Here is a 15,369-nt window from a genome sequence, read left to right as displayed (position 1 = left end):
ACTAAAACCATAAGAGCAGATAAGATCACCCAGGGAGCAAGTATAGAAGGAGCAGGCCAAAGACCAGCACGTTGTGGGGTATCTACAAGAAGGGAACCAGTGAAGGCAGTAGGTGAGAGAGGAGAGTCACCTGAGAAGCTCAGCGGGAACAGGGGTTTGTTCCTGGAGGGATAGCTCAGTGGTTTGAACATTGGCCTGCTAAACCCAGGGTTGTGAGTTCAATCCTTGAGGGGGCCATTTAGGGAGCTGGGGCAAAAATCTGTCTGGGAATTGGTCCTGCTTTGAGCAGGGGGTTGGACTAGACCTCCTGAGGTCCCTTCCAACCCTGATATTCTATGAATGAAGGCAGCAAAAAGATCTTGAAAAATTTGAATTGGACTTAACATGGAGAAGATCATTGGTAACTTTCAGGGCAGTTTTAGAATATGAAGAGGGTAGAAGGTAACTGACGGGTATAAAGGAGAGAGATGCAGGCAATTCAAGGTAGTGGGCATAGATGACACTTTCAAAGAGTTTAGAGATGGGTGAATAAGGGAGATGAGGCAGTGAAGAAGCAGGTAATATTTAGAGGTCTTAGAATCAGGGCATTAGCAGTATCATTTGAAACAATGGTGTTTGAGAAAGATCAAGGGATTCATGGGGGAGAGACTATAAGAAAACTTAACATCAGACACTGGGGAAAAACAGGATAGCAGGTAGGACAAGGGAGTGAAACTGCCGTTTATTCAAGGGAAAAGGTCTTAAAGAGCTGTATTATTCTTTAGAAGAAGAGGTTTGTACCATGTTTAAGAGGATCACTCCTTTTTTAGGTTTTTCACAGTCTTCTAAAAGCTCATGCAATGGAGGCTCGAGCAATTGTCAGGCAAGCAATGGCTATTCTAACTCCAGCTGTGCCTGCTCGAATGGAGGATGGACATCAGATGCTGACTCACTGGACACGAAAAATCATTGTAGAAGAGGGCCATACAGTTCCACAACTGGTCCATATTTTGCATTTAATAGTACAGCATTTCAAGGTATGTATACAGTGACCAGCCGAACAATTGGATAAATTATCCTAGATGCCTAGGAGAAATAATACAGACTAAATAAAAATGAAAAGGAGATGGTTCTCTATGCACATGTGCACACTACAAACGTTTAAAGCTGAAAATGTCTGCCGTTAATGTAACAATATATCTGGCCAATTCTGAAATGCCTCTGTCTCTTCTAACTTTTGCTTTTACATAGTTTCATCTTTCCCTTTTCTACTCACATGCCCTTTGCATTGCTTTTTGTTTGTTAAAGCCTCCTCCACCCATACATCGTGGTTTAAAGAGTCGTGTTCCCAAAAGCACACAAATGCCTGAAATACCAATTTAACTTAAGCAAAGGGTCAGCTTGGTCTTGGTCCAAAAGCACTTTTAAAATTAGCTTGCACACTGCATGAAATAGCGTAAATAGGGAGCCAACTGAAGTGCTAGTAAAACATTTGAAAGCAACACTGAAAGTGAAGTTTGGGGTAGTTCGTTTCCAAAATGAAACACTAGATAGATATGATTCTTAGGCTATGTCTGTATTACACCTCATGTCGGCATAATTTATGTCAGTTAGGGGGGTGAATAAATTACAGCCTGAGTGACATAAGTTACACTGACATAAGCACCTGTGTGGACAGAACTATGTCAGTAGGAGAGCTTCTTCCACTGACATAGCTACCGCCCCTTGCGGGAGGGGAGTAGTTAAGCCGATGGGAGAGCTCTCTCCTGTTGGCTTAGAGCAGCTACATTAGAGAACTTGCAGCAGCGCAGTTGCATTGGTGCAGCTGTATTGCTGTACACTCTCTAGTGTAGCTGTAGCCTTAGTCTGGATTACCTGTGAGTCAGGGAAGATCTGGTCAGGAATGTTTGTTTTACCAAAGTACCAGCTTCTTGTCTTAATTCTAGAGGGATGAGCATGGTATAGATATAACCAACTCTGGGGTTAAAGGCAATTAATTTACCATTCTGTTTTCTGTGTGTTAGGGAATATGTAGAATATAATTAGTTTACATGTAACATATTTATGAATCCATTTCTACAGGTTTATTACCCCGTAAGACACCATTTGGTGCAGCATATGGTTAGTGCCATGCAGAGGTTGGGTTTCACTCCCAGTGTTACCATTGAACAAAGAAAACTGGCTGTGGACCTTGCTGAAGTAGTCATCAAATGGGAATTGCAGAGAATTAAAGATCAACAGGTAGAAATAGTAACAGTCTCGGTGAACCTCAAAATGTTGTCATGATTTATTTTTTTATTTTTTTTAATGTGTGTATCACTGATATTTCAGCCAGATTCAGATATGGATCCAAGTGCAAGTGGAGAAGGAGCAAGTTCTGCCTCATCTTCTGTTAAAAGAGGATTGTCTGTTGATTCTGGTCAAGAGGTGAAACGATTCAGGACAGCTACTGGGGCAATAAGTGCAGTAAGAAATATTCAGTTTCCTTTTGTTCTTATAACCAGCAATTTTAAGATTAAGTAACCTTAATGTTCATTTTCCTTCATAATTTTGTAGCCTGCTCACTGTTAAACTAAGATTCATTCATAGTTGTGCTTTATATTATTATTTAAGCACAATTTATTATATACGATTACCCCTCTTTTATTGAGCAAAAATTGTGTGCACAGGTATTTGGACGTACTCAGTCGTTGCCAGGAGCTGATGCACTTCTTTCTAAGCCAATTGACAAGCAGCATACAGATACTGTGGTCAACTTCCTCATTAGAATTGCTTGCCAGGTACTGTCTGATTCTGAAATGCATGTACCAATGCTTCATTAGTGTTCAAAAATGCAAATAACCTTTTATTATACAGCATTATTTTCACTCTGGGATAAATGTATAAACTTTAACAATGGCTGTCGTCTTCTGAAAAGTTTGGAAATTGGTATGAAAAGTTCATATGAAGAACATAGGGTTATGCTGATTTTTATGTAAATTTTTATTTAAAATATTCATGATCCATATCTTTGTAGTTATACTTTGAGATGTCTGTATAGCTGACAAGAGACATTTAGATGTAAAGAACTTTAATAAATTGACTTGGTTTTTGATATATAAAAATATATTTTGGAACAAAACTAGAGCAGTTATTACGTAGGTTTCTACATGCCTAAATCACATGATCAATGGGTGAGAAAACAAAGTCCTACTGACTTTCACCGAGATGTAGTCTCTTAAGTGTGACTTTGAAAATGCGACTTAGACTCCTAAGCCACTGAGATGCTTTTGAAAATGTTACCCACACAAAAATTTTAAACGTGAATAAACTAAAGAACTTTAAACTGCTCATTGACAAATTGTGAACATAACAATTTAAATTAGTCAAAATAGTTCCTGTGAATTGTCTGCTCAGCTGTATTCTTAGCAAAATACATTATAAAATATTGTTGAAACCTGACATCCCTTTGAGAATTTTTTCAGACTAGGTAAATTGGTTAACATCTTAAAAACAGTTTGTATATAAATACAATACTAGCCTTTTGAGTAATACAGTACTGTGACTGTATTGGTATAGTTACTTTAGCTAAGCCTTTCCAAAACTAGACAATGATATGCTTACATAGGATGTGTAAAAAATTAATGAGTTCTAAAGATCATGGTTATAAATGGTTGTCATTCTGCAATAATTTTGATTAATTGCTAGGTAAATGACAACTCAAACACTGCTGGATCTCCTGGAGAATTGCTGTCTCGACGCTGCGTTAACCTTTTGAAGACAGCTTTACGACCAGATATGTGGCCAAAATCAGAACTCAAACTGCAGTGGTTTGATAAACTGCTAATGACTGTGGTAAGTTACATTCCAGCCTTGTAGAGCTTTAAGATTCAATAACACAGGACATAATTGAGTACTGGCTTAATAAGATATTGAAGGTCTTTAACAGTTTACCTATTTCTTGATTAGCCAGTATCCGAGAGATCTATTTTACTTATAATATGCAGCTCTTAGGTTTAGACTATATATTGAAGATAGTAGCACAATGTTGTTGTAGAGAATTTTAAATTAAATGTTGGTCCATTTAATTACTAGTTTAATCACTGTCATTACTAGAACTAATGAAATTGATTTATAGGGTTTTTTTGAGTAATTATTCTTGTCATTTTTCTTGACAAGAGGATTTAGGTAAAAGTCAACATTTGAGAATAGAAGTGCACGTTAATAAATGTTAGATTCTTTCTGTCAAGCATTTGTAGCAATGCTAGTATTGTTAGTTAAATAATTTTAGTTTCTTTGTAGAGTCATTAAAACTGATTTTTGTTCTAACGTGCAATGTAAATACTACATATGAAATCGATAGAAACAAAATAAAGGAAACAAATAAGCTTATGGATCTGTTTGCACATGCTCAACAGAGACTTATAAACGTTTGGCAACTAAAGTCGCTAAAGATTCTGTCTGTGCTGGACATGCTCCAGCCTAGGGCTGCAGGACTGTCTCTACAACTGCCCCTCTGGGCAGCTGCGGACCGCTGAGACACCCCGCATCAGAATTAAGAGCATGGAAATTGTTCTCAGTGCTTCCTTTGCTGGCGCCCAAGCAGGATGAAGGAGAAGGGAGGAGGCAGTCTGACTGGAATGCAGAGTGTTGAGGAATCCGGTCTGGGGATGGCGAGTAGGGAAACTGGGATAAAGGTGGTGGGGAAACGACTGGTGCAAGGAGTTGGTGGTGGTATAGACCTGAAGAAGAGCTCTTTGTAGCTCAAAAGCTTGTCTTTCTCACCGACAGAAGTTGGTCTAATAAAAGATAACACCCACCTTGTCTTAGTGAACGGTTGGCATTCTATACTTAACAGTGAAGTTTTTAATTAGGGCTGTCAATCACAGTTCATGCATGCGATTAACGTAGAACAAATCAACTAGATTTTTAAAAAGTCGTGATTAATTGCAGTTTTAATTGCACTGTTAAACAGTAATACAATACCAGTTTAAATTGATTATAAATATTTTGGCGATTTTTCTACATTTTCAAATATATTGATTGTATTCTGTGTTGCAATTGAAAAGTGTAGAGTGCTCACACTATTATTTATATATATATAAATTTTATATATATATAAAATTTTAATTACAAAAAAGAGAGTTTTTTCCAATTCACCTAATACAAGTACTGTAGTGCAATCTCTTTATCGTGAAAGTGCAACTTACAAATGCAGAATTTATTTTAACATAACTGCACTCAAAAACAAAACAATGTAAAACCTTAGAGCCTACAAATCCACTCAGTCCTACTTCTTGTTGAGCCAGTCGCTAAGACAAATAAGTCTGTTTACATTTACCTGCCCACTTATTTACAATATCACCTGAAAATGAGAACAAGCGTTCGAATGGCACTGTTGTAGCCAGCGCTGCGAGGTATTTACATGCCAGATGGCATACGAATGTTTAACATGTCTGGCATGTAAATACCTTGCAGCGCTGACTACAACAGTGCCATTCGAATGCCTGTTCTCACTTTCAGGTGATATTGTAAATAAGAAGCGGGCAGGTAAATGTAAACAAACTCATTTGTCTTAGCGATTGGCTCAACAAGAAGTAGGACTGAGTGGATTTGTAGGCTCTAAAGTTTTACATTGTTTTGTTTTTGAGTGCAGTTATGTTAAAATAAATTCTGCATTTGTAAGTTGCACTTTCACGATAAAGAGATTGCACTACAGTACTTGTATTAGGTGAATTGGAAAAAACTTTCTCTTTTTTGTAATTAAAATTTTATATATATATATAATAGTGTGAGCACTCTACACTTTTCAATTGCAACACAGAATACAATCAATAGATTTGAAAATGTAGAAAAATCGCCAAAATATTTATAATCAATTTAAATTGGTATTGTATTACTGTTTAACAGTGCAATTAAAACAGCAATTAATCGCGACTATTTTTTTAATCTCGTGATTAATTGCGATTATATTTTTAGTAATTTGATATTCCTATTTTTAATATATTACATGGCAGTATGCCATATAATCTTACAATACTATAAACTAAGTTTTTTGTACCATACTACTGTGGTAAGTAGTATGAACTTTCTTATTGTGGTAAATATATTAGGATCACTTTTTGGTTTCCTACTGTGCAATAAAGCAGTGGCAAATCCTACTTCTCTGCAGTAGTAAATGAATTTAAGATTTTTAAAGAATATTTTTACCATGATTCGTTTTTCTAAATATTGTTTGACAGATGTTTAGATACTGTACATTACTGGTATGAAGATAGTTGCTTGGGTAATCTTATTTTTAAAAGGTAGCCACTTTAATAATTTTCTCCTCCTACCATTGGGACTGGTTTAGTTTACCTCTGTTTAAAGATGGTTAATGCTGTTATTTCTATATACCCATGTACTTTAGGCTTTAAACCTCTGTAGTTGATGATGCTTCATCATTATTCATTACTCAAAACTCTACTTATGCTTTTCAAAAATACTGTACTACTTAACTAATGAGAACTCCCATTAAAATCCAGCACTTCAATAGCAAATATTATCCACGCTGAATAGAACAACCACAATTACTTAACCGCTATTCAGCACATCATTTTCTCTTCAGTCCTACAAATGAAACACCATAACATATTCAGCCTTGTGTCAGAATTATTTCCCACCCACCTTTCTTGGTCTCAGTAATTCCAATGGAAATATATTTGTGAGTGAAGGCCTTATGAGGTATTGATGGCTGAGCAGAAATAACAACAGGACTTGGGTAAAACAAGACTGCACTGTTGAAGCTGGTCCACTTTTTCTAAAATACTTAAATATTCAGTGAAGTAGACCTAGGAACCAAGTAAGTCCTCCTCCCAGATGAGGTAAGTCCTCTGACCAATGGGCTATAGAGTCATTCTCTGTTTCTGGCCCAATGATTACTCAAGTCTTTTATACAAAGATTCAACAGGAAAGGTGAGACCCCCATCTCAGAATACCCTATAGCCTGGCAGTTAGGGTACTCACTGGCAGCGGGGAGACCTGGATTCAAGTCCTTGCTCAGGAGTGGAGTCCTGGAGATTGTTACCCCTTTCCAGATAAATATAAGAATGTAGAGTAATGGTTAGGATGGCAAATTTTACTTGCATGAGCAATTGAGAGAACCAGGCCCTCTGGGACTTCCAGTTGTTGAACTGCAGTCTGTCGTAACTCCCTTCAGTGCTCTGAAGAAGTCGTCTTCCAGTTTGTCATCTCTTGCAAATCTTCTACTTGCTTATTTGTGCTGCCTACAGGATGAGTTGGAAAAGGCAAAGCTCGCTCCATCCAGCAGCTAGTAGGCCAAAAAACAAACAGGCAGGAAGGTTGGTGGCCCTATTGCTTATATAACATGTAGATGGTAAGCTCTTTGGTACAGGGACTGTCCTTTTGTTCTGTGTTTTGCACAGCACCTAGCATTAGGGCTCCTAGGCACTACAGTAATCCAAATAATGAATAATATTCTTCTGCTTTCTATTAGGTGAAGTCCTACAGCCTAATTCACTGTAACAGTGGTTATGTTTTAGGATGGGAGACAGACAGGGCTAGCAAAACCTTGTATTTTCCATTCATTAGATTAGTTTAGTTTCAGACATCCTGTTTCTGGGCTTGAAGCACCCATTTCTCATAAGCACTTCTTTTAAAAGTGCATCAGAATAAGCTGTTTTATACCTTCTCTTCAATATCTTTCTCTTTAAGGTATTTCCACAGGCAAATATAATGTAGCCCATTGTTCCAAGCAGTTTCTAGCCAGGCAAGGGTGAGAGCCACTTTCTTTGTTGCTTTCACCACTCCTGTAATGTTAAAAGCATGCAAATAGGTAGTTAGTGGCTTCCAGTGTCTCATATTTTGAAGATCTGGAACACATGGCTGGTGTAAGAAAACAGAATTGAAACTCTTGTAATATGGAAGCCTGGAATCATGTTGTTGTTGATTTCACACAGGTTTGATGTGAGCTAACAAGTCTAATGCTCTTTTGTTTGTTGTTTTTTCCACTATATGTGTTCTTCTAGGAACAGCCCAATCAGGCCAACTTTGCCAACATTTGCACTGGGTTAGAGGTCCTAAGTTTCCTATTAACTGTACTGCAGTCTCCAGCTATCCTTAGCAGCTTCAAACCTCTGCAACGAGGAGTAGCTGCTTGTATGACATGTGGAAACACCAAGGTTTTGAGGGCTGTCCACAGTCTACTCTCTCGCTTAATGAGTATATTCCCTACAGAACCAAGTATGTGGTATTTTCCTCCTCCTTTTTCTTTTATCACTGCATAACTTAAGTGGTTGTGGTGGGGGGGAGGGGAGCAGGGAGACATTTCTGAATATGCTAATCTTCTGTTTTGTGTGTTCTGCATTTTATGGTCCATTTTAGCTTGCACTTTCAACCTCCGCTAAAAAAAGTTGAAATAAGTAATCATGTGGAATACATCATTAGCCATTGACATAAAAACTTAATAACCTGTGGCAGTCATTACTTTGACTCAAGAAATGCCTGCTATAAATTTAATGTCTTTTGCAATTACCATTTTTCTGCTTTGAAAAATGCTGTTTTTCAGTACTTGAACATTACTGTTTTACTAAGACAAGAAAGGGAAATCGGGTGTAAAGAGAGGCTTTAGGTAATATGGAACACTTGACAAGGATAAGTCCTGTCATAGCACTACTAAATTAATCGAGACCATCGTATTACTAGGAAAATTTTGGTGAGCATACTGGGGAAGTGATACCCAACACAGAGGCCACAGTGGTTGTATAATAGATACAGGTTTTTTTACATGCAAGTACAGAAGGTTCAGAGAGAGCCCCTTATGCTGTTTTAATAACTATATAATATTCTAAAACTTATTTGGTTTTTATGTTATCAACTCTGTCTCAGGTACTTCAAGTGTAGCGTCAAAATATGAAGAACTGGAATGCCTATATGCTGCAGTCGGGAAGGTTATTTATGAAGGACTTACTAATTATGAAAAAGCCACTAATGCTAATCCTTCCCAACTCTTTGGTGAGTTTCTCGTTCCTCTCATACATGTCTATAGATTGGCTCTCTAATTAGCGTGTTCTTTGTCATTAGGTTTTATTTTATTTTCTGTAAGGGGGTTGATAGCCGTGTAGATAGTGCTGTGTGCTGCCCTGGGAAATCTGGATGTAGACATGACCTTGGGATGAAGGCTGACAGCCTTGAGGAATAAGACTACAGGGTTCATTGCATTCTGTCATTTCCAAGCAGCTGGCTTGAAGATAAGTATTGAAAATGGATACTGGTGGCTGGATAGGTGTCTTAGTTACTAAGGGCATGTAGGAACGAGAAAAGGCATTTAAAGTAACGATGTAAAGTAAAAGCTATTGGAAACTTCAATTGGAGCAGCAAAAATCCTGCAGTTACTATTTTTGGGGCATAAGATCATGGGTTTTTTAAAAAAGTGAAGTAAATACACTTAAACGTTTTTTGTCCAGTATTTTTCTTTTGAATACAAGCACCAGTTTGTTGAAAGCATCGTAATGTTAGCTGATTTAAATCACATAAGAGTCTTATTTAGAACTTGGATTCTGAATAAGTGAAGAATCTCAGATACAGTACACTCTTTTCAAAAGGTAACATTTCTGAATGTATTTTTATTAAGCACAGTTTTGAAAAGCTCAAACGCATTCCTAGTTCACTATTTATTTACATTGATTAAACTACCACGGAACTAATCTCCCTTTTGGTTCTTGTCTGAACGCTTGACTACAACTGAGATATGTTGGAACGATTAGACAGTTTGACTAGTCATACCAAGTTTGGCTCAGAATTGGTTCTGTCAATAATGCAGACTTGAAATTGCACAAGTTAGAAAAGCTTGCTGCTTTAAATGGCAAATGTCCTTCACTATCCTACTTTGTGATCTGTGCAGACAGGTGTAATTTCACTTAGGGAATTGCCTATTTGTCAGGTGTCAGGATGTGCTGTACAACACACTAACCAAGAAAGAGACTTTTTATCATTTGTCCAGAGCACACTCCAAGGTTAGATTCTACTGTTTTCCCTGAGTCAGTCTATATCTTATCGATGCTTTATAAAAAAAGAGACTCTTAAAAGATACCAAAGTTCAGGCAAATTTGTGAGGAGCAGAAAAGGAGGGACAAAATAAGGTAAAGCTTTCAAAGCAGTCATTCTGTCTGTTAATAAAACACCGAAACGCTAAATATTGCTGTGGGTTATCTGATGAATTATGAAGATGCAGAAAAGTGGGAAATGGTTGTTACTGCCAGAATAGGGTTTCTAATCTATCTGTATACTGTGTGAGGACAGATGTTGCTATATATCTTGTAAAATCAGCTGCCGTACATGAACACCAACATACTTCAGAGGAACATCAATCGCTACATTTATATCCAATATATGTGCACAGGCATTGTTAACAAATATACAGTTTGAGGAGAAAAATACGTATTTGTTCTAATACAGATACTTAGGAAGTGTCTTTAATACTAAATGACAGCTCCTGCATAGCTCAAGTATGTACCCTTTTAATTGCGGTGATTTCTTATCTACTTAGTAACTGATATATGAAACTAATGACATTCTGGGAGGATTACATCTATATGTCCAACAAGTATGATGCTTTATTTTCATATTATGGGATTTAAGAACTGACACCGTTCCAAGGCATGAAAAAAGCCATTTAACAAGGCAAGAGTCAACTATTAGATATATTTAGGGTATTTCTATTGAAAAACTGAGCTTCTGACTGAGTAGCAAGGAATGCTTTGAGAGAGCTAAATAGAAAAATATTGCAATTAATCTTGGTTTGCTAGCCTTTTCCATCACGTATCTACATAGATTTCCTGTCTTTGTAACCGGGCTAGCTGAATATCCAAGGTAGGACACAACTGTCCAAAAGTAGAGCACTCTGACTGTCCTTTCATAGGACAAGTACAGAATTTAGTTTACTCAAAATAGGGCATGTTGTCCCTAGCCTCTGTTTGCTAGAAGCTGGGAATGGGCAACAGGGGATGGATCACTTGATGATTATCTGTTCTGTTAATTTCCTCTGGGGCACCTGGCATTGGCCACTGTCAGAGGACAGGAAACTGGGATAGATGGACCTTTGGTCTGACCCAGTATGGCCATTCTTATGTTTATCTGGTTACCCAAAGTATGAATGATAATTTTAGTTGTCTTTAAAGAGTTTTTATTTATATCTTAGGTACTTTAATGATTCTGAAGTCTGCATGCAGTAACAATCCAAGCTACATAGACAGACTGATTTCAGTCTTCATGCGATCCCTACAGAAGATGGTCAGGGAACATTTGAATCCACAGGCTGCATCAGGAACAGCAGAAGCAACCACAGGTAGTAATGCGGGTCAATAAAGGTTTTAAATAATGTAATCCTATCATAATGCAGAGATTGAGTGGTTTTAGCTGCTTGTGTATTTGTTAAGGTTTTGAATTCCATAGTGCATTGAATAATTTGAAAATAATCCAATAAAAAGTGAGAAATCTTGTTGAAAGTATCGACTGGAAAAAAAATAACATTTTTTGTGTTCTTAATACCTGCTGAACAACTTAATATTGAGTCAAACATCAATTGGTTAGTAAATGTTTGAAATGCATTATATTTAAAAATTGGATTCTTCAGGAGAATAGGTTGACAGTTCTCTGCTTTCAGTGACTCTTAATTTAATAGGTGCAAGCTAATAGTAGTGAAGCAGTTCTTTGTTAAATCAATTGGTGCCCTTGTTATCTTCTTACAGTGGTGACTTTATCAGTAGATGGAGTTTTGCCTGTCATCAAATGATCCAAATCATGAGTCAATACAAAATGCAAAAATGCTGCTAAAGAAATACAGTGCTATTAAAGAACAAAATATTTCAATTAATGATGAAGCTGCTGAGGAAAATTGTTTGGAAGAAGCACTTCCAATATTAGATTTCTAACTTGCATTCTAATTACACAGAATAGGACCTTGTGAATTGAGACTAATCCCTGAGTAACTCATTGCAAATTATTAAATTTGGCAGATAAGTAAGTCAGGAAATTAACAGAATAAGAATACTGCATCACAAAATATTGTTTTCATTTTGACAAGTTTAGCTTCAATTATTTATACCTCATGATTTATTGGCATACTATAATATTTGTCAAAGTATTATTAAAATGAGGCCTCACCACCTCCTTTCCAACTGAATTCTTTTCACATGGACATGACCAAAGGGGAAGGCTGTCCTGAAGAGCACTGTGGGCCATTGTTTTGGGTATGATACACAGACTGTTTTTCAAAGTGATTATAGGGGTTTGTATCCATGGTAACATTTTCTTTTGTTGATATTTTAATAGTTCCCTAGAATTTTCCATAAAGTTGCACCCATAAAGAGGCTTTAACCATGTTATTCTTTAATTGCAGGATGAATTGATTTAAATCAAGGCCATTTAAATCACCACATGGAAAGCCTCCATTTAAATAATTGATTTAATCAACTTTTCCACTTGTATTTCAGTTATTTTCTGAAGAATTCTCATTGGTTGATATAACTATTAAAACATGTTGATTTACAACTAAATAGACCCTTTATGCTAGATTTGGTAAATCTTTTTGCTACCTAGCAAACTATATACATTTATTTAAACAAATATAGCTTAATATTTTCAGATGATTATTAATTGTACATTTTCAGCAGGTTAGAAAATGGTGAATGATATATTATTTACTAGATAATTAACTTTTTTGTTCATGATTTATCATGCTGCATTAGGATGGTAACTGGAATTTAATTAAACACAAAACTGCATATAACATTTATTTTTTATTAAACAAAACCTGAAATGTTTTGGATATATAAACTTTTCTTATCAAAACATGTTTCACATTTACAACAAAATTATAATTAGGCCTTAACATATTTTGTGTTATATTTAGCTTTCATTTTAAAAGGTTTATTTTTAAAAATAAACATATTATAGTTTAAATAATAAAATAAAAAAAACTATACATTAAAAAAAATATATTTTAAAAAATCATTAATTATCCACCCTGCTTGGGATGTGGGTATGTGGTAGTACTGCTGAAAAAGATCTGGGAGTTATAGAGGATCACAAATTGAATATAATTCAACAATGTGATGAAGTTGCAAAAAAAGCTAATATTCTGGGTGTGTTAATTTGAGCGTTGTATGCAAGACACTGGAGGCAATTGTCCTGCTCTCCTTGGCACTGGTGAGGGCTCAGCTGTGTACTGTGGCACCCAGAATTGGACACACTTTTGGAAAGATGTGGACAAATTGGGGAGAGTCCAGAGGAGATCAACAAAAATGATAAAAGGTTTAGAGAACTTGACCTATGAGGAAAGGTTAAAAAAAACTAGACCTGTTTAGTCTGGAGAAAAGAAAACTGAGGGGGAACCTGATAAGTCTTCAGATATGTTAAGGGCTGTTACAAAGAGGACTGTGATCAATTGTTCTCCATGTCCACTGGAAGTAGGACAAAAAGTAATCCACTAAAGCTGCAGCAAGGGAGGTCTAGGTTACATATTAAGAAAATCTTTCTAACTATAAGGATAGTTAAGTACTGGAGCAGGCTTCCAAGGGAGGTTCTGGAATCCTTGTCATTGGAGGCTTTTAAAGAACAGGTTGGACAAATACCTGTGAGAGATTGGTCTTTCAAAAAAGAGGACACTCCGGGGGTGGGGGGTAGCCCCGCCCCCTAGCCACTCCCTCCACTTCCCGCTCCCTACTGAACCCCCAACCCATCCAACCTCCCCCTGCGCCTTGTCCCCTGATTGCCCCCTCCTGGGACCCCTGCCCGTAACCACCCCCGGGACCCCACCCCCTAACTAAGCATCCCTTGTCCTTGTCCCCGACTGCCCCCTCCTGAGACACCCCCCCCCAACTGCCCCCCTAGAACCCCACTCCCTACCTGTCCCCTGACTGTTCTGACTCCTATCCACACCCCCGCCTCCACCAGATCCCCGGACTCCCACGCCTATCCAACCGCTGCCTGTCCCCTGACTGCCCCCCGAACCCCCAACCCATCCAACCCCCCCTGCTTCCTGTCCCCTGACTGCCCCAATCCCTCTCCACACCCCCGCCCCCTGACAGCCCCCCCATAACTCCCGACTCATCGAAACCTCTCCCTGCTCCTTGACTGCCCCCCGGGACTCCCCTTACCACCATGCCGCTCGAGCCACTGGCTCCACGTGGAGCAGGCTGCCGCGCTGCCGTGTGCATAGCCCCTCCCCCACAGAGTGCTGAGGCAGGGGGATGGGGAGCGGGGGAGGGGCTCTGGCTGCTGGAGGCCAATGGGAGCGGCTCAATCGGGCCCAGCCACCCTATCAGCCACGCCGCACTCTGCATGGAAGGGACGGGGGGGAAATCCCGGACCTTTCTATCTTATTACCAATTCTTCCCGGACGGCTATTTAACGACGAAAAAGCCGGACATGTCCGGGGAAATACGGACGGATGGTAACCCTAGGTTTACTTGGTCCTACCTCAACTCAGGGGACTGGACTAGATTACCTTTTGAGATCCTTTCCAGCCCTGCATTTCTGTGATTAGGTGTTTCTTGTGTAACATGTTCATTGGCTTGCCTATCTGTTGCCTGAGAAAAGGGGTGATATTTAGCAGTTATCAGCTTCACAGATTGTTAGCAAAGTTAGAACTTGAAGGTTCTACTGTGCAGATCACACTGAAACCATTTTTTCTGGCATATGAAATGACTGATGAATAAAATTTATGCACTTCTATCCATAGCAGGTACAAGTGAACTGGTAATGCTGAGCTTGGATCTTGTGAAAACTCGTCTTGCAGTGATGAGCATGGAGATGAGGAAAAATTTTATCCAAGCTATTCTAACATCTCTCATTGAAAAATCTACTGATGCTAAAATTCTTCGTGCAGTGGTAAAAATAGTGGAAGAGTGGGTGAAAAACAATTCTCCAATGGCAGCCAATCAGGTAAATTGAAAAGTTAAATCAGGTGAAAATCCTTATTCTAATCAAAAACTAATGAAAACCTGTAACTTGCATTTTCTGTTCAGTGTTTGACAAAGGGTTCTGTAAGGACCTAAGTCTGCATATTTTTAAGTGCCGTCTATAAGTTGTGAACACTCTGGGTTCCCAAGGAAGAAATAAAGTTAAGAATGCTCAGCACATTATAGGCTAAATTTTCCCTTTCATGTGAAATAGTGCTTTGCTAAGAAAACTATATGTATGTTTTTTTAAAGCCAAAGGTTCAAGTGTCCAAAAGCCAGTATTATAGGGCCATGTAAAGTTGCTTCAGTTAAAGTAAGATGATGGAATATTTGTAGGTGAAGCTATATCTTACCAATTATATCACTTTCCATAACATCATGCAGTGTACTTACCTACATCTTATTTCTGAAAGAATTTGGCAGTGAATAAAGTCCAAAATGTTGTGAGTTC

General features: G+C 38.0%; 1 protein-coding gene across 3 annotated transcripts in view; it reads left to right on the top strand.

The window, feature by feature from the left end:
- TRRAP (transformation/transcription domain associated protein) overlaps positions 1-15,369 on the top strand; it is a 156,547-nt gene that overhangs the window by 66,051 nt on the left and 75,127 nt on the right. For all 3 annotated transcript variants that reach the window (XM_026650611.1, XM_026650609.1, XM_024208476.2), the window contains 9 exons: positions 810-1,016; positions 2,062-2,220; positions 2,311-2,445; positions 2,649-2,759; positions 3,667-3,813; positions 7,986-8,199; positions 8,845-8,970; positions 11,156-11,302; positions 14,699-14,901. In XM_026650611.1, the coding sequence (XP_026506396.1) occupies positions 810-1,016; positions 2,062-2,220; positions 2,311-2,445; positions 2,649-2,759; positions 3,667-3,813; positions 7,986-8,199; positions 8,845-8,970; positions 11,156-11,302; positions 14,699-14,901 (1,449 nt within the window). The remainder of the gene's footprint in view (positions 1-809; positions 1,017-2,061; positions 2,221-2,310; positions 2,446-2,648; positions 2,760-3,666; positions 3,814-7,985; positions 8,200-8,844; positions 8,971-11,155; positions 11,303-14,698; positions 14,902-15,369) is intronic.

This window comes from Terrapene carolina, unplaced genomic scaffold, assembly GCF_002925995.2.
Source record: "Terrapene carolina triunguis isolate 2854851 unplaced genomic scaffold, T_m_triunguis-2.0 Scaffold93, whole genome shotgun sequence".
NCBI classification, from domain to species: domain Eukaryota; kingdom Metazoa; phylum Chordata; order Testudines; family Emydidae; genus Terrapene; species Terrapene triunguis.
This window is presented reverse-complemented; position numbering and strand designations above follow the sequence as displayed.